Genomic DNA, 20,647 nt, shown 5'->3' with positions numbered 1-20,647 from the left:
AATGCCCCCTTTCCTTCCTTTGCTCTGCCACTCCACAGTCTTCAAAGTGGTTACGGGCTACTGACAAGACTGCTGCAGCTCACTGTACCTCGGTCTCTGGGATGAACCACTTGACACAGGTCCAGAATGCAGGGGTGCAACTTCTGCTTTGTTTCTGATACCACACTTCCATGTCTGGCCACCTCACCAAGCCTCGCTGGCTTCTGGTGGTGAAATACTAAGGGCCTAATTACGAGGCTGGTGGTCTGAGGACTGACAGACTCATGGTGGCGCAGCTGTGGCAGTCTAGCCACCGCCGCACCGGTGGTCTGACTGCCCTATTATGAGTTGGGCGGTCAGACCGTAATTGGACTGCTGACTCTGCCAGGGAACCGCAGTTCCCTGGCGGTGGCGCAGTGATCATGGCCATTGTAAGATGCAAGTGGTGCCGCTGTGGCACCGCCATGCATATTACAAGTTTCAGGACCACCAACTTTTCATGGAGGTCTTTCCTCCATGAAAAGGCTGGTGGTGCTGAAACAAAGGGGGCCCTACAGGGCTGCCTGTGCCCCCTCAGTCTGGGAATTCATGCAGGGGACACAACATGTGCTCCCCTGTGTGTATACGCCACAGTTCCTGCACTGCATGGACTTTACAGTCCATGCCATGCAGGAACCCGTAGGGCATTCCCATTGCGGTGCCTTTTTCAAAGACACACCACGGGAATTGCCATGCAGTCCTCCCACCAGACAAGGAAATTACTTGTAATCTGGCAGGCGGGTGGCAGTGACTCTTGGCGGTGCTGGGGAACGGTGGTGGAGGGTTGGCCTCCCCGCACCGCCAAAAGTCGTAATCAGGCCCTCAGTGTGGAAAAGCCCATGCCACAAGGCAATAAATGGCAAGGTATCCTTGCTTTCATCAGAAAGATAATGCAGGTTCAGTAGAAGGAAGCAAATTGGTAGTGCAGTGAGTAAATACAATAAAGAAAACTATTTTGTCTACAAACACCAATACAAAAATACTATACTCAACAAGGAAAGCATATGCAAACATTTTACAATAAAAAATAAATAATATTTTATACCCCTCAGAGGGAATGTGAAGAGCAGAAGGAATGGCAGTCCAGGAAGGGAAAGAGGACAGACTTAAAGCCATTTATTAGTCCGCTAAAACTGTAACCTCTATAGTACTTCCCACAGTCCTTCACCGCGGTAATTTGCCAATTATTTAATTTTTAAAATGATGGCTATCACTGGAGTCAAACTGTCTACATGTTCGATTTTGCATTGTCCAAGAAAGTTTTGCCGCTTTCACCCAGGAACAACATGTAGTATGCACTTTCATGCTCCACCCTAAGTTTGTTAGGTTTAAACACCACTGCCGCAGCACCGGGATTCAAGGCGCCTGCAGCTGTTTCCTCCTGAACTGCATCTTGGCACTTAAATCCGGGAAGAGCAGTCTAAAGCTGTCATTCATAGGCACGTTTTGCTTAGCTCAAGGTTTGTTGCTGTGTAGCTCCTGTCCACAGACAGCACATATTAGTTTGATACTGGACCACAGCATTTCGCTGATCCTTACATTGTACCACTGACTTCACAATATGTTGTTTATGATGTGGTCAATTTTTACTTCATAGTGACCCATGCATAGAATAATGGCGCCACCCTGTGCCTACTACTGACATACATTCCTCTTGAGCTTAAAAACAGTCAATAAAATGTAAGCAAGATGTGTTGGCTTTGCCAATGCTTGTTTCAATATTGAATTTGGAAACCAAGATCACTAAGCACCCCAGGATGGTACTACTGTCCACTCTGGCACAGGATTGAGGCCATCTAAACAGTAAACCTTCTTTACTGTATCCAGCTAGGAGTGGTTGGGAGGCAAGTCTCCACCTTAGAGGGTGAATAAAGATGAACCCCAGGATCCACACTTTTAGCATCCACCGTGTGTTCTTTGTTCTTTTGAGCTCGCCTACTCCCACCAGCAGTGCCTGCCGCTCCACTCAAAAAGTCTGTTTGTTCCTCTAGCTCGGCCTCCACTGCAGAAGGTCAGCTCTCAATCTTAGCACATTGAGTCGAACACCCTCATAACGCTTCGATGTCCATCTCTTTCTCGTGTTGGTTACTGCAACACCTTCCATGCTAGGCTTGCCGCATCTTCGCTCCAGTGGGTACAGGTTACAATGGCCAAGAGAACGCATTAAGGGATTCCCTAAGTAAACACACTGATCAGGTAGCCTATCAAGCTTATAAAGGTTGCCTGCCATTGGTTAGGCAGTATGTGCCTGCGGCAGCCTATGAAGCTCCTCTATGATGAGCCTTTTTGCTCGCATAACAAGACTTAAGTGAACAGGGGAAAGATGCTTCTCTGTGAAAGCTACAAATACTTCAAACCATTAACATTTGCCAGAGTTCAAAGCAAAACGTCAAACCCTCCTTTTCTGATTTGTCTACAAGTTGTAGGTGGTACAGTACAGAGAAACTGTGCTTAGCATTATGTGCTTCAGAATGTAGTATATTGCCCTAACTGTGCCATGAGAAGATGGCAAAATATGAAAAGGATATTTAGCATCATACATGGCATCATTTGGGAAAATCCAAAATGGCGACATTGTTCTACACAGAGGGATCACTTGTCTTGCTTCTTGAGTTGCATTATCATTGGGGAAGAATTTGAGGAAGTGAGCGTTAGCCGAGGAGTAAAAATAACTAAAAACACTAGTGTTATTGGCTGAAAAGAGGGAAATGTCGACATCTTAAGTGGGAGAGTCTGCATGTACCGGTAATGCCAGTTTATGCCCTTGACTGACACCATCTTAATAGAAACGGATTGTGATGATCCTGACCAAATGTAAACAATTTCACAGATGTCAAAGCAATTTCATATATCTTGACTTAACGAGACATGTCCCTGGTGCTTGTATTAAATGCTGCAGTCCCGGAGCGCGCTCTCGAGTTGCTAGCCAGAACAAAAATAATCTAAAATGGCATGGGAGAGTGGGTGTTTATGCATCATCTATGACGTCTTTGGCAGGGAATACAACTCAATGAGTGGCAAGGGTCTGAAGAATACATTTTATAGCATGTTGAGTCTTTGGATCATGCATAACAGAATTGATTTTACACCATGCCGCAGGGCCTCATTTGGTTTGGCCCAGATGGCAGCGAGTGATTCTCTTCAGGAAAGAGAGACTCATCCCTCAGGGTTGAACAAGCACTGAGCACCGCTGAGCACAATACCTCCTTTTCACATTCACAACCGCAAACACCTGCGTATTGATCCATCTTCTTTCAGTGCATTCAGATCTGATAAAAAGAACACAAACAAGTAGGTTTTTGTTCTAGAGCAACCTGAGGCAGCTGTTTACATTTACAGTAACTAGAAGGGATACGTAGAAGTGCAGTCAAATCCCTGAAAGCTATAGAAGATGTGTTTCCCGGTTATTTGCTGTTTGATAAGAACCCTATGCTGTTGTTTGTCTGGACACTACTAAATTCTCTTAAAAAATCTGCTCACTTTCCAACCTGTCTTTGACACCTTCACTTCCGCAGACCCCCTTCTGAAAAACTTCACTTGGGCCTTGGACCCTGCGCCTTCAAGGCATGTGGTGGCAAGGCGCTGCCTGAGGATACTGCTCGTTGACCTAGGCCATTCAACACACTCATCTCCTCCGGTAAGCCGTCGTACACCCCACCATTATGCCACCAACCCTTTCTTTTCCTACCCACCTCCATCTTTTTATTTACCAGTTAATCAGTGTCACCTGCCTGCTCACAAGATCCCTTTCCTACCCCCACTGAAGGAGCATGTGCGGGGCACACTGTTTTCCAATGGGATATCGAACCACTGGGTTCTAGTAGCAATATAAGCCTTGCGATGTCCCTACAATGTTTCTGTGGTTGATGAAAGATTTGGAAAATGTATAACAAGCGATGTTGAAGGGGATCACATAAAATTAGGGTCATCACCAACAACTGAGATTTGAGCACACTTATGTGTGGATGATTGGACAGACTTTGATCACTTTAATTTGAGCATTAAATATCACAAATCATCTCAATAAGCTTCACCTCCAATTGCGTCTACCTCAGTTTCTGAGGGCAACTCAACAGAGAAGCTTGTACTTATCCTTTCATCAACATTGATACTTGCACGTCCAAACACTCCAAGGAGGTGATACGGTTCTCACTGAAGCACGGCATGAGACTGTAGTGTGACGCCAAGTGCACTGCTTTGTCCTGCTAGGAACCTTCATTTCAATGTATTTTTGCTTGAACATACTTCTCCCAAAAACTTCATCTGTGCTTTTGCCTTAAAGTCTTCGATTTTGACTTTATTTTTAAGTAAACTTTTATGGAATGTCTTATTAATCAATTAAGAAAACATTTCAAATTAGTTTTCAACCAGTATCTCTTGTGTACAACTATCTCTTGTGGTTATTAAGATACTCCTTGTGGGCATTCTAAGTGGATTTTAAGGAATTCCCTTTATTGAGGTACTGATTCTGAATGCTAATATTGATGCAAAGCTGTAATTTATTTAATAGATATGACTTAACATGAGTATTAGACACTCAATGTATTTAGCATCTAGTAATCAAGTGAAGATATGGTTAACTTCAGGTACCTTCTAAGTTTTGAGACATTCCTCCTTGCATTATTGAAAGCTTTACAAACCCCTGGTCTCCACTAGAAATATGCCTCCCTTGTATTTGGTTTGTGTTTTTAAATCCCAGCTACCTCACCTGGTTCTTCCCCGGTCAGTCATGGTCTGCCTCAAAGTGCACCTCATCAATCCAGTCTGGAGAAGGCCACTTTGAATACTGCCTCCTAGTAGAAGGGTTACAATTCTTGGGTTGGACCTTATGAAGTGGACTACACCAGCATGGCTCAAGGCTCGACTACGGGATAACTTCCTCACTTGGCTTTTACTGATCATTTCATTTGACCAACTATTGGTATACCCCCATTTTACGACATTCATTATATCATGTATGTGAATATGTGTGTGTGTGTGTGTGTGTGTGTGTGTGTATATGTGTATATATATATATATATATATATACATGTGTGTGTGTGTGCATATTTGTGTGTGTGTGTGTGCATATTTGTGTATGTATGTATGGATATATATATATATCTATATCTATATATATATATATATATATATATATATATATATATATATATATATATATATATATATATATGATACTGCATCAATTGCATTCGACATAACCATGTATGTATGACAATGATATTGCATCAATAACATCGACATAACCACTACATCCCAAGCTAAGACTGGGTAAGTATAGTAGATAATATTACAGTTAATAGGGTTTGGCAGCGTATGTGGAGGTAAATATAGCAATAGCATACTCACCATGAAAAAACAAGCAGCAGGCTGATAAACTACTAGATGTGATATTAATGTAGGTTGATATTATCAGCCTTGATGTACTTGATATAAACCCATACATACCACCTGTCATTTCATGCAATCCTTATTCTGGCCTTCTACATTAATCACTATGTAAAACAAAAGCAGTTGATAAACTAAATATGAAAGGAATTTTTTTAATGAAAAAAACAAGGAAAAGCTAGAATGCTTTAAGTGAACAATCTAATTCTTTTGAATTTTAAGGTATTTTGATATATTTCTTACACAATTTAGTCAAGTGACTTCCCAAAGCCTAAACATAGTACGAGGCCTTTAGGGAATGCGGAAGGATGTTGCAGCATGTTTTATCATTAGCACATTTTTGGCATTAATCAGATTTTTATCAAATAACTCTGCTTATAGGCAATTTACGATTCCACAGCAACAGTCTTGATCCAAAGTGACTCATCTGAGACATTATTTTGGCTATAAATACTTGTACTCTAGGGTTACTCCCAAGAGAGCCAGATCTGTACTGTGGACACCTAAGGATTTGGTAATTGTTATGACTATTTAGTTGACAACAAACATGCAACTGTGAATAGTGTTCCTTTTTCAGAAAGTGCTTTTTTATTTGTTGATCACCTATCTTTATTATGAATCCCCTATTCACAGTGGACGGTCATTACTCATATGGACATATTTTGGAACACCAGTACCCTTTCCAGAATGTTCTGGGGAGGAGTAGTCATCCGCTCAGAGTTCTAAGTCATTACCCTCAGGTCACACTTCAGCTGATCAAACACACAAAAGGTGATGGGAGGAAGGCTTGCAATTTGTCTAACCACTGGAAACCGCTGGGGGTAGCATCCCAACCCATTGTTCTTTCCCCACCATGGCCATGACATTGCTTCCTCTCTCTACCTACCCTCCTTCCCTGCATCTATATAGCAAGCAGCTTCTTGTTCATGCCCTCTGTATGTCTCATAAGGCATTGAAATGAAGCAATAGATTTCAAGTCCATTCGGACATAATCCTGACAATACCTATATGTGGGCATATTGCATATCATAGTGGGTCTAGTTTTACATCGCCTTTTCGGTGTTCAACTCAAACAAATCTCTGTCTGGAGGGGTCATCCTGCTCTGTCCAGAACACCTCTTGGTTTGCCAATAACTCTTACAATTGTATTCATCACACTGTTGTCTCTGCGGAGAACGTGGTTGGGCTCATGCTTCAATGCAGACTACATCTGTCCAAACACGCTCGCGCTCAGTTATTAATATAGACCGCTATGCCTAGATCACGCGCCATCTCAGTCGTTAATGTAGACTGCTATGCCTAGCACACACGCCAGATCAGACCTAATCCAGATGACCTCTGTCGTTTCTCCTCAGGGTTCAGCCGATTCCTACACAAGCCGGCCTTCATTAGATTCCGACGTGTCCCTGGAGGAGGACCGCGAGGCTGCCCGCCGCGAGGTGGAGAGGCAGGCACTGCAGCAACTCGAGAGAGCTAAGGTAATAAAGGCTGATTCACAAAACAGAAGAAAAACTTTAGCAGGGACGGTGAGAAATGGATCACAGAAAATTGAGAAGACTGACCAGGTACAAGTCCACAGTCTTTCCATACTCCAAGAAAGCAACCATTCATTATATTGCTCTCTTAGACTATAAGCTACAAAGCAAGAGATCTCCTCCTGTTCTAGCTATAAGGACAGCGCACTATGCAGTAGAAGAGATTATTAACCACGATACAATGTTACATTAGCAGGATTTGTAGAACACCTTCTACTTTGGCAATGTAACAATTTATTGATCTTGCCTCCCTTTTTCTGCAGCTGTGGAATTTCATTGCATCTGTTGTATGCTGTTTTTGTTTTTTTAATGATTAGTTGTGTATGGTTGGTGAAGATGTGTTAATTGTCTAGCTAGTAGTGGTTTGTGTTGGCTATTGCTAAAGAAAAATAAATTCAATCCGACTAAAGATTTGTGTGGTTTGTTATGTGTAATTCTGGGTGCGCCGAATGACTTTGTCGTTCTTTTTTAAGTTCAGTGGTAGGCTCAGCATTGGCCTCTATCTATACTGCGACTAAGGGATCTCCATGCCGCTGCCGCAATGGCGTAAGAATGTCATCAATCAATCCGGGGATCCAAGATGGTAACAAGTATGTTTTCTTGCAGGTCAAGCCGGTCGCATTCGCTGTAAGAACCAATGTCAGTTACTGTGGAGCACTGGATGAGGAGTGCCCGGTCCAGGGGTGTGCCATTAACTTCGAGGCCAAAGACTTCCTGCACATCAAGGAGGTAAAACACATCGACTGTGTCTGCAAGCTCTTTAGTTTTGTACAAAATACTATTGAAAGCATAAAACTACACTCAGTTGTGCCAAACCTGTCCGCTCTTGGGCAGGAGCCGGCATAAAACCTTGTTTCAATGCATAGATTTGGATTTTGATTATCATGAAGTGTCTTAGTTCGATAGGTTCAACAGAAACATATAAATGGTAAGGGCCTTATTTAAAGATACCTGACAGGATGCAGATATCATGCCCGCCGTATTACAAGTGCTGTAGAATATAATGGTATTGCATTTATGACGGAATATCCAGTCTACCAAACTCTAAATAAGGCCCCATATCTGCCAGAGTGTGCCAATTTGTTAACACAAGACAGGAATAACTTTCTGTATGCCTTCACCTTCTAGTGAAAATTTATTTTAAAAAAATGCAGTTTTGAACGTAATATGTATTATCACATTCTCAGGCAGTAAGTGCTCTTCCTCAGTGCTATTTAGGAAAGTGTATTTTGTATGCTGCAAAACCAATATAGAAAAGTTGCAAGATAGAATTGTATGACAAATTGAAATGTTAAATTTGGTGCAAGATTTTACTCGATGGCTGGAAGTACAACCTCAGCGTGTTCTTCATTCAAAGAAGTTGTCTATGAAATATTAAAAGCTCATACATCATATCATCTAGATCAAATATAAAGTTTTTGTTACTGATATTGAATTGTAAGCTTATAAATCTGTAAAAGAAGTCTGAGTACTGCTAGGCCAAGTGAAAGGATGATAGAGAAAGAAAGCATGCCCATTGATTGGCGGATCTCAGACTTTGGAAGGGAACAGCAGATCAGATAATACCCAAAACTTTGAACCTGAGACTCTAGATTTTTATGAGTAAATGGGTGACTATTATAAATGTGGTGGGAGTGAACTGTAGGATGAGGTGGGGGGGAGTTGCATATTCATTTCTCTGCTGTTGACGTTGCAGATCAAAATACCAACTTCAACAAAAAGTTTCTTCTCACTCACTATTGCCGTCATATGTTGATGAACGTAAATGCATACGAAGTATTCGCCTACAATTAAAAGTGCTTGCTCTTACATCATGAGAACCTCTGACAAAGAAGGAAGTGGATTTCCCATATAATTCTTCATCTTCAGCCCTTCAAATCAGTTTGAGCAGAGTATGAGCACACACACTGAACTGTCACCTTCTCTTCTAGAAATACAGCAATGACTGGTGGATCGGGAGGTTAGTCAAGGAAGGGGGGGACATCGTCTTTATCCCAAGTCCCCAGCGGCTGGAGGCCATGCGACTTAAACAAGAACAAAAAGCTGCTAGGTAAATGTACTGGGTAGATTGGGAGAATTCTGTCACATAACTTACTTGTCACCCACAATTGAAGTCTCTTTTGAGGATTGGAATGTATAGGAATTTTCTTTTGTACTCCTTACACTGTTCTTCTAATTCCTAGGCGAACCGGTGGGAACTCCTCCAGCCTGGGAGACATGGTCTCAGGAAATCGGCGATCACCACCCCCTTCCATGGGTAAGTGCATTTATAAACAGCTATCTGTTTGCCACTGGGCCTGCCATGAGGGTTGATTTGTTTTAAAACAATCAGAAGTGAGGGCTAGATAGACACTGCTGTTCTATAAGTTGTGTTCTGCTTTTTCTAAAGAATATTGATTGTATCAGAGGGGACTTCACTGTTGGTTACCGCATTGGTTGATCTTAGATGGAGCCACACGGTGTCACCGAAGGCTACTGTGCTAGTTGCAGTCTTTGACCTCACCGGATTCATGACTGAGATTAAACAGATGACCTGTGATCCAAACCCCTACCAACTCAGAACCTCCAAGTGCTCTACAGGCAGCAGCAACAACTGGGGCCACACTGGATAATTCCGTCAGCTCTGATGGGACAATCAAGCTGTCACATCAATTGCTTATCTAATAGTTGGGCATTAGTAGTGAAGTATTTGGCATTCTATCAGCCAGTCATCCATTTTGGTGACACCTTGAGAGAGGATGTTGACATCCCAGTTGGATACCTATCTCATTGATATCTCTGGGGCCTTTAATAGTGACTGCATCACATTCCTTTCCTGGTGTCTGGTTGAGGGGCGAGTGCATACATAGCCAATGGGAAGTACCCATGCAGAGTTGGCTGGCGGTATGACCAGATGGAGGTGTCCTTCTCCAGTAGGCCTGGAGCTGACCTGGTGACGTCCTTTACTGAAGTAGCTTGTGAAGGGACCCGAACTGGCTGACGATGAATCCTTTCAAGACATTATTTATGGGGCAGAGAGTCTGCAGTGATTGAAATATGAGATTTAGAGCTTCTATTAATTAAGCTCTAACGTTTATCCATGTCACTTACTGACTGCAATGTCAAGGTATGCTTTGATCACAGCCAGAATCTGTCCATGTGTGGGTTCATGTCTGAATATCATAGCCAGAATATTGTAAAAGGTAAGTACATACAGATACGTCTAGAGTCACTCTTCTTAGCTACACACATATACATCTTGAAGCTATATATCTTGTTATGGTATACACATGTGGAGTATAATAAACACATACTTACCTGTATATACATACATTCACAGTATGTTCATATTCTGGCTGCAATATCTTTGTTTCATGTTATTTTAAACTCAGTACTCTGGCAGCATTCCACATTTCGACTACAATCAAAGATGGGGTTTCACTAAACCAAAATGTCTTGGATGAAATCACATTAACACACATTTATTAACACTGCTCCTTCTAACTTCCAAAGGAAATTTGTGCGTAAAACATAGTGTTACACAAAAAAACTACATGTAAACACATACACCCATATGCCTCAATCATTCTGTGTCTTCCCAGTTATCTTTTGGAGCTGGTCTTCTGGCTTAGGGTTACACTGCATTTCCTCAAAAGCACCTGTAGTGTTTCACTATAACATCATTGTAAAATGTAAGACCTCAAACCCTGTGACGTTTGTTGATCCTATCAGACAAAAGTCCTTCCTTCTCACGTACATTGAGGAGATGTCCCTTCATTGGGAACTGTTCATTGTCTGACTTCAGCAATCAAGAGCTGAAAGGTGGCCAGTTAACCCTGGCAAAGCATGTGCACTACACAGCACCACATCTGCAGCATTTTAGTTACTATTTGCATTAGTAACTAGATTTTTGTTTTATTGAAAACTGCTAGTTATGTAGCAGAAGGTGGAATGGGTTGTAAGTACAGCAAATTCTTAATTACATCAATAATGCCACAGAACTGTGTAATTCCACTCCTCCTATATTCAGGTGTTTCTTACAACTAAACAGTTTGAGGCTTTGGAACATGGGAAGTTGCTTGGTTCTTCTATTTTGCGCATTAACATTTGGAATGCCTGGCTTCAGCCCCAATCTTTGTATCGGGTCATGCCATGGCGATACTAGAGAATGTTGGTTATATTGTTCCCCTTGTCCCCGTGTTATAACTCTGGAACCCCAGCCCTCACTGTGCCCCAGCCCTTTGTTGCCAAAAGTAGCCCTATCTTTTCCATTGATATCCATTTTGCTCATTGTGCTTATGCGTTGTCTTAATGGAGGTTGGAAGGCCAGAGCTCACTGAAAGTAGCCGGCTTGCAGTTTTAGTACTGGGCAAACTCCCCCTCTACCGACACTCTTATGTGACAACTCTCAGAACTCATCTTTTTTGATTTCATGTCTCTGCTTTCTAAAATCTAGTAGCCAATTAGCACCTGATTCATGCCCCTGTTTTTCAGTCTTCAGTAAGCTTTAATCTGATGGATAACGCAACTGTACATTAAATGCAAATTTTAAAGGGGGGGGGTGTAATATGTTTTCTAATTTGTCATGTTTTCCAGAGATTAGTGCTAAGATATTTGGCCTTATGAGAAAAGTAGAGCCTGGTGCATCCGTGCATTCCACTGTTTTGGTCTACTGTATTATCAGCTCAATTTCATATGCGTTCACTAGTGTGCGTCTCGGTTTAGGATCTTCGGCTCTCGATATTTTCGGCGCTGGGTGTCTCTGGTGCTCGATTCAACTCCTGCATCCAGGTTATAATCTTTTGTCTGTAGCCCATCTTCGGCAGTTGTATAATGTTCTCCTCTTGGGGGAATTGAGGAATGAAAATTCCACACTGCCAATAAAACAAGTTCTTTTCATCACCTGATTTTCTCTACATTCACCATTATCTCATAAAGCAGGTATTTGCTTTTGTTGGAAGTTACATTTTTCTCCTTTGTAAGAAGTGTTGCGACCCCCTTGGAGTGGGCTGGGCCAGTGGTGTACGATGCAGAGGCCCCCCTCCGGCACTGTGCACAGGTGGCAGGCCCCGGCCTGAGAGCTCCTTATTGGTTCCGGGGTGTGGGGGACCCTTTAATGTGCTTTGTAGGGGGACCCCCTCAAGTTTCCATACGCCACTGGGCTGCGCTTAATGTACAGATACAATGACGACGATCATGACGCCCTGGAACACCCCACTGCTGGGCTCCAATCTGACCCACTCACCATAGATCAGGTATCTGGTAGCCATGCGAGACCAGAGGCTGGTGATCGAAAGAGAGGGAGCTGCCACCTCCACCCGAGAATCAGAAAAGGTTTAACTCAAGGCGGAGTTAGAGTCTGCCCGGAGAAATTGTTTCTACTCCACTTCTGGCAACTACCCATCTCAAGCATGAGGAGCATTCATTTAAAGGTTGCAAGATCCCTCACTTCAAGCCGTGACACTTGCCAAACAACGAGGGATGAAACAAGCCGGCCCCTCAGAGTGAGTCCAGAAAATAAACCGCCTATGAGCGAGGTGGGATCTCAGGGAGCCTGAGGACCACCATCTTCTGCTTTCTGCATTAATGCAGTCCATTGTGAACACCATCACCACAACAAGCATCATGCGAGGCACAGCCTTCCTCTGTAAAGACAGAACTGCAGTCCAGCCCAAGGGTAGTGACATCACCGGAAGGGTTATATAGAGTAGACGCAAGAAATGTGTTGGGTTTTAAACTACAGTCTTGACCTCAAAAATCCATAAAGAAGTGTCACACGGGTGCCAGCCTGGCTCAAGCTACTTAAATGACCACAAGGATCCTCGCTCTCCTGCTGTTCCAGGTTGAACATGGTTTCCATTTCAACAGTAGGTAATTCTACGTTTCTTTAGGCAGAATCCAGAGCAGTGTCTGCGTGCTTTGATGCAAAAATGTGATGTTTGAAGAATGGAATATAAATCCCACAGCCCATCCTCCTGATGGGGACATCTCTCTTCTGTACTATGTCCATAACATCAGGGATTGGTAAGACTATCAGTCCTGGTATCCAATGAACACCTCCATCAAGGCAGTGCGCCCAATCTAATGCTAAGCATCAGCAAATCACTGTAAGACCAGGAAGGGGTGGGGTGGAATAATAAGTTTGATCAATTGCAAAGACTGGTATGTGATTAAAAATTGTGGTCCGCTAACATGTTTGTAACAACCTGATCAGGGTTTGACTGTGAAATTTACTATTGCAAAAACAAAAGTTGATGGACAGAATTCAGAACAATGCTCACTACACCACTGGAGTTAAGCTATCCTGGCTGATGATGGCTGATAGCCAGAAACCGGTCCCAGAATGCTTGATTCCGGTCTAGAAAAGACATGGCTTGGCAGTTTGGGCTGAACTGTTCCCATGAGGCACAGGGTCAAGGCTGATTTGCATATGGCCATGTCTGAACTGGGGTGGTGTGGAGTGCAAAAAAAACGATGGATTTAGGCCCAGATCTCTGTACTGGGGCGAATGTATGACAATGTTCTGCATTCTGTCCATCAACTGTTGTTTTTGCATTTGTGAAATTCACTAGCCACTTAACTGAGGGTCTGAAAGCCTAGCTCTCAAGCTTTGAACATTGTGCTCCTGCAGGAATAGCCACCCCACAAGGCATGTTTCCTTCCCCCACTGCATGCGCCAGCCTCAATTGCTTTGTTCACTTGTTGGTGTGTAAATATTTACAAACCTATATTTCTCACTTTCTCCTAAAAGCTAAACAGAAGCAGAAACAGGTGAGTTTTTGACGCTGCTTCATGGGTTTTATTCTATTCCGAGTGGTTCTGATGGCAAGTAAGTTGCTGATTCATCGCTTTTCTTCAATTTGAAAATGCCCTAGATATGCCAACAGCTGTTGTGCTGAAAATAGACATTTCCACAAAAGAGGCTGAATGCGTAATTTAATGTGTAATAGCAGGGTAGGAAATAGGCTCGGCTATGCACCCTGCTAAGTAAAAGGGAGGTGCCATGCAGCTGCACTTCCAACGTTTTCATTTTTAGGAACACACTTTAATTGTAAAAGAACTAGGGCCGTGCACAGAGCAATGCTCAGAAGCCTGCAGACAGTGCTATTAAATGTTGGCGCACCAAATACCAAGGCTGCCTAGTCTTGAATCCACCCCATGCCTCTTTAATCCTCTACCAGACACTCTGACTCTGTACACTCTTGTGGGTTCCTTGTTTCTTCCTTTGTTGCCGGTTTCTCGTGTTTCTCTTCCTCCCTCTGTCCCCATGTGTGTTTTCCTTCTCTTGCTCTCGTTCAATGTCTGATGAGGACAAATAAGTGCCCATACCAAAAAAATGAGTGACAGTGGGCCCCACCAGCAGCCCCCCGCTCAAATTAAGAACTGATACTATTGAAGAATGCTGTTAGCCATGAGAGGGAACATATTGTTACAGGTTGCATGATGGTACAATGCATGCCACAACAACGCACGCCAAAACCATGCAGTCTCAACCACAACTGCGTCTTTACCACGCATGCCTTTACCACGCAATTTTGTGGTGAATACATGATTGGTAAATGGACATGTGTGATAAAGATCACACCCCTGCCCCATGCCTGAAAACTGTCCCTTTTCCCCTGCCCGAGCCCTAAAAATTGACACTATGCCCAAACAACTACTCCAACCCCCCACCCTGAGCCCTAAGAACTGTCCCCTACACCTGGAAACTACCCCATCCCACCGCCCTGAGGCCTAAAACTGACCCCCAACCCTGAAATCTGTCCCTTTTCCCCCGCCGAGCCCTAAAAACGGTCCCAACGCCCTAAAAACGAACCCAACCCCAGGCCACCCCGCCCTGACCCCCTAAAATCTGATACCTATCCCTGTAAAGTACCCTGACCCAGCCCCCTTGAGGCCTAAAACTGCCCCCAACCCTGTAAACTATCCCTCCCCCCACCCTGCCCATAGCCATAAAAACTGACCCCACGCCATGAAACCACCAACCCCAGCCCCCCACCCTGAGCCCCAAACACAGGCCCCTACCCCAGAAATTTACCCGTCCCATACTGCCCTGAGCCCTAAAACCTGGCCCCCTGCCCTATAAACAATCTCGAACCCCTGAGCCCCAAAACGATCTCCCACCTGGAAAAACTACCCCTGACCCCCAAAATGCAACCCAGCCCCACTTACCTGACCGCGTCCTCTCCCGGTCCTTCCTCTTCCAGTCCGCCCTTTCCAGCATCTAGACTGTGCACTGCCTTAGTCATGCATATGCGTAGTTAAGGCATAAGCTTGGTGATGGCAAGCGTGTTCGGCTTGGGGGAAATAGCACATGTAGCTCAGCCCACGTTGTTAAGGCAGTTTCCCATTTTTTCACATCGTTACTTAAAGAACAACAAGCACATTGCTGTGCTCAAACAGACTAGTCAGCCAAAAGGCAAAACCCTCAGAGCTAGGTTCACCAAAAGGATTGGTGAGAACCATGTCAGGTGACATGAGCTACATTGAGGCCGGTTGTCTTGCCCACCCCCCTGGATGACCTGACCCCTGGGCCTGATTTCCAATGGAAAAAAATCTGGATGAAGAACAATTCCCTCAGCCAAGAATACTGCATCAATTTATTACTTTTGTATAGAACCAACTAACCAGCACTGAGCACCCAAGCGGCACTGCCTTGAACCTGGACATCAAGAAACAAGCCTTTGGCAAAGCCAAGGAGTCTGGCGATGGCTGACAGCCTGTTGTCTTTGTCAGCATGCTTGTTTTGTTTTGCCATGTTTTTTGCAAAAAATTATTGTTGGGAAAGCTGCTGGGGCCTCATCAGTCTGAAAAAATTGCCTAAAGGCAAAGATTTTGGTTTCAAAAAGCACACATTACCATAGTAGTTCCTGTCACTTAAGGGAACTACTTTGTGTATGGATGTGTCCCTTGTGAAAGGACAGAATGCTGTCACTCACAATGAAGTTAGGAAAGGGCTGAAGTGGGCTGACCCACTACCCCATGCTGTACAATGTGGCGGGCAGAAGAAAAAGGTGAATAACACAATCACTGGCTATTGGATGGTGAGGACTGGCTGAAAGCCCCAATAAGTAATTACAATCTGTGTATAATTTTAGTAAAATCAAAGGTCGTGCTCCAACACCCATGGATACCAATACATACCAGTGCATAAATCGTACTATCATTACACATAGCATTATAAAAGATGAATTATGGATCCTCTACCCGGATCTCTATTTCCATCAAATCAATAATATGAATGTTCATCATGGATAGATAATATACAGATATGAATTAATTTATTCATGCTCCGCCAGCGGTATTCAGTGCATGCACTCAGCGCAGCAATACTACACGTTCCATGATTCCATAAGTGCTGGAGCACATTTACTTGACAAAGACCTTCCTGCGGAAGTGCGTCATGTTTTTCTTGCACTTTGAAAATAACAGGTGAAGTGCCATTTTTAGGTCACAGCCTAACAGACAGAGAAGCTGTCTGGTTTGCTAAAGACATATTGGGGACATTCAGCAAGTTGACCTAGGAATGCATTCTGCCCGTTGCTTAGCATTGGCCTTGTAACTCACATTTTCTGGCTTTCTATTTGCTGCCTTTATTTGCTTTAGGCTGTCCATCTCGAGTTCATCCCTCCTGTTGCCCAAACCTTGTTTATTGTATTCTTCCAGGAACTCGCTTTCTGTAAACAGGTCTTTAAATTTTGTTCTTATCGTGTCACATGTGCTGTGCATTCAAAGACAGAGGTCAAATGTCAGGCTGTGTCTTCCAGGGAGCTTGGTATTTAAAAGTTTTCATTCTGTGACTTCAAAGTGAGAGGAGGATGTGTGTGACAATCGTTGCTGGCAACTTGGGGTCTGCTTGAGAAAGTGGTATAATGTTATTTTTTTCTAGCACACAGCAAAATGTAAGTGTCTGTAAATGAACTGTGCTGACGATCAAACCAATACGTTGGGTGATGTCATTTCCACACATTATCGTTTATGCGCTGTATAGTTTTATCAGTAAAACTGCATGTGCGTGCAAATGTAAAGGCCATTTCAATTGAAGATGTGTTGCCAGTAATGGCACTACTACCATACCGTGCATACTCCACTTTACCCCACTCCACTCTACTCTGCACCACTCCACACCCCCGCACTCTACTCTGCAGCGCACCAAACTACACCGCTCCACACTGTCACTGCACTCTTCTCTGCACAACTCCACTCTATGCCAATGCACGCTACTGCAAACTACTGTACTATGCACCACTGCACACTTTGCCACTGCACTCTATGCCCAGCTGCGGCTCGTGCAGGTAAGAGCGAGGGGGCGGTGGGGCTGGGTGGGGGTGTTTGACAGAAGACGAGGGAAAATAATGTATTTAATTTTTCGTCATGATCTGACGAAAACCCCCACCGCTGTTACATGCAAGAGCCATGGCTATCTATTCCAGCCTACTCTGCAACACTACAACGCCACTATAATCTACTATGCACTGCTGTACTCTACTCTGAAACAGTCTATTCTATGCCCCTGCACTCATTGCTAATGCACTCAGTGTCATTTCACTCTACAATGCACTCTACGCCAATGCACTCTACACCACTTTACTCAAAACCAATGTGCTCTACGCCAATCTCCTCTGCACCACTGCACTCTACGCAACTATACTCTACGCCACTGCACTCTAAGCCATTGTACTCTGTCACTAAACTCTATGGCACAGTATTCTACTGTGCGTCACTGCACTCAACACCACTTTATTCTACTCTGCACCACTGTACTCTAGGCCCTGCTCTCTACACCACTCGACTCACTCTGTGCTACTGCACACTTCATCCATGCTACTCTGCACCACTGCACTCTATGGTAATGCACTCCCTACCACTCTACTATACACAATTGCACTCTACTACTGTATACTTTGCAACACTGCACTCTCTGACACTCTACTTTATGCCAGTCTACGCCACTGAATTCTGCATCGCTCCACTCTATGCCACTGAACTCTACTCCAATCCACTCTAAGCCACTCTTATCTGCTCTGCACCACTGCACTCTATGACTTTTTAGCCTATCCCACTGCACTCTATGCCACTGCACTCTACTATGAAACAATCTATGTTATGCCACTGCAGTCTACGTCCTTTATTCCACTCTGCGCCACTCCACACCTCACCGTTGCACTTTACACCACTGCACTCTACATCACTTCACTCAAAACCAATACACTCTAAGCCACTGCACTCCATGCCAATCTGCTCTTCACCACTGCACTGCATGCCACTTCAGTCTACCCCCTCTACTTTACACCACTGCACTCTGTGACTTTACTCTGCACCACTGTACACCACTGCACTGTACGCCAATTCACTCTATGCTACTCTACTCTGCACCTCTGCACTCTGACTCTCTACTCTGCAGCACTGCACTCTTTACTACTGAACTCTATGCCACTCTACTCTGGGCCACTCTACTATATACAACATTTTCGCTCTACGTCACTGCACGCAATTCTACTCTGTACCACTGTACACTACATCACTGTTCTCTGCACCATTCTTTGCCACATCACTCTATGACACTCTAGTGCACTCTACACCACAGCACCGCTTTACTCTATGCCAATGTACTCTACACCACTCTACTCTGCATCACTCCGTTCTGTGCCACTGCACTCTACACTGCACCACTCTACTCTATGCCACTGTACTCTACGTCACTCTACACTGCAACACTGTTCTTTCCGCCACTGAACTCTATGGCATTCTACTCTGTATCGCTCCACTCTATGCCCCTGTACTCTACACAAATCCACTGTAAACCCCTCAAAGCTAGTTTTAACCACTACATTCTACAACACTCTACTCCATACCACTGCATGCTACACTACTTCACTCTACTCTGCAACAATCTACTCTATGCCACTTCAGTTTACACCACTCTATTCCACTCTGCACCACTCCACACTATGCCACTCGAAACCATTCCACTCTATTCTACATCGCTGCACTCCATGCGACTGCACTCTACACCAATGCTGTCTACACCACTTTACTCAAAACCAGTACACTCTACACCACTGCACTTTATGCCAATCTACTCTGCACCACAGCACTCTACACCACTATACACTACGCTACTGTACTTTACACCGCTCTACACCATTGCACTCTGTCACTTTACTCTGCACCACTCTACGCCAATGCACTCTACACCTCTCTAATCTACACCACTGCACTCTACAACACTCTACTCGGTAGCACTGCACTCTCTGCCACTGAACTCTATGCTTGAGCCGAGTCCCTCCCATAAACTTTTTTTTAAAAGAGAAGGGGGCAGGGTAGGATTAACCTGACCCCATAGGCCTCTTGGGGAGGGTGGGGGGGCAAAGAGGAAAAGAATATAAAAAAATTATTTGGGGCAGGAGCCAAGCTAGATCTCCGGCCAGAAAAAAAAGAAGCGCAGGATCCCACGCTTTTCAAATGTTTAGCCTCCGGGTGGGCTGGGGACATGAGTAATTATATAAAGGAGGGGGCTGCACAGGGCCCCCCTCTTAGAGCTTAGAAAATCCCCAGTGACTGCCATCTCCCCGGGCACTTTGAAATACCGGGGACCGATACCTCTTCGGGCACTGTATAATACGTGAGTGCTCGCAAACATTTACCCAGGGGGCACAAAGTACTGTCTGTAGATTGCCTAAGGGCCGCACTGCTGACAGCCGGACGAGAGTCGGGGTGATGAATGGTGGGCGTTAGGGGGACACAAACAGATGCATGGTGTGGTCAATAAACCAAGCCTTCACGCAACTTCTGTCTGCCACCACACTCTATTTACATGCACCAATAATTAAAGTCAAAGCATTAACTTCTAATGTAAAACATGAAAGGGAAAGAGATACTCATCTGATGACTGAATTGCAGAATGTGAAAGGAGAAAACTTGGTATCAGTCCTGGCTTCCGCACTTGACCAAATGGTATGATCCTAGACAATTGGTTCATTTCACTTTGCCTCCTTTTTCTTCATTACTACATATGAGAGCCCCTTGAAATACACGAGTTCATAATGTGTGCAGTACAAAACCTCTGTTATTTTATTTAGTAAAATATAATGTTGTTCTAATTATATAACAACTGAGGCTACACAGAAGGTGCACTTGACAAATGACTTGCCTCGGTTCACTAATGGCATTGCTTTCAGAATGGGGGCAGCATGAATGTTTCCAAGTTCATGTTTGGAAACAATAACTTCTACTAAATGCCTCTCAATGCAGTGACATAATCTGATCTACTCATGCTCATGCATGCAACATTAACTTTTTAAAAGTTTGCATAGAGTTTAAAAAGTTTTTACATGTTTAGTGCAAGAGGTCTTTAAAACTAAAGGTGTTCCTAAAGATTAGCTGTCTAGGACACCTTCTTTGCTTCTTTAAGTTTCAAATTATTCCTGCTCTGTCAAGTGAACAGCTGCCCTGTGCTGCTGTTCACCGGGAGCCGTAATTAAAGGTCAGGAGGGCGACATGAGGCCCGATGGCCGTACTTTGAGTATCCCTGGTATAATATGTATGTGGACGGGTCCACTGGGCTCACCCACCCCCAGGGAACTGCAACCTCCCTGGGGCAAACAATATAAAGGAAATGCGGGGGCCCACACGGCACCCCACACCCTGGTTATTGTCACCTCCCGGGGGTAAACAATGTAAAATAAATGCAGGGGTGCCCGCATAGCCCCCCCCTGCAGCCCCGT

The 20,647-nt window shown here is 44.1% G+C and overlaps 1 protein-coding gene across 5 annotated transcripts in view; it reads left to right on the top strand.

The window, feature by feature from the left end:
- The window catches only part of CACNB3 (calcium voltage-gated channel auxiliary subunit beta 3), a 462,560-nt gene that overhangs the window by 171,389 nt on the left and 270,524 nt on the right, over positions 1-20,647 (top strand). For 4 of the 5 annotated variants that reach the window (XR_013610293.1, XM_078685908.1, XM_078685900.1 and 1 more), the window contains exons 2-6: positions 6,762-6,884; positions 7,548-7,670; positions 8,873-8,991; positions 9,125-9,198; positions 13,672-13,691. Coding sequence is in view for 3 of the 5 variants with exons in the window: in XM_078685908.1 (XP_078542034.1) it covers positions 6,762-6,884; positions 7,548-7,670; positions 8,873-8,991; positions 9,125-9,198; positions 13,672-13,691 (459 nt within the window). In the remaining 2 variants the exon portion in view is untranslated. Of the gene's footprint in view, positions 1-6,761; positions 6,885-7,547; positions 7,671-8,872; positions 8,992-9,124; positions 9,199-13,671; positions 13,692-20,647 lie in introns of those variants that run through there. The other variant, XM_078685910.1, reaches the window with a different exon arrangement.

This window comes from Lissotriton helveticus, chromosome 1_1 (genome assembly GCF_964261635.1).
Source record: "Lissotriton helveticus chromosome 1_1, aLisHel1.1, whole genome shotgun sequence".
Taxonomy (NCBI): domain Eukaryota; kingdom Metazoa; phylum Chordata; class Amphibia; order Caudata; family Salamandridae; genus Lissotriton; species Lissotriton helveticus.
This window is presented reverse-complemented; position numbering and strand designations above follow the sequence as displayed.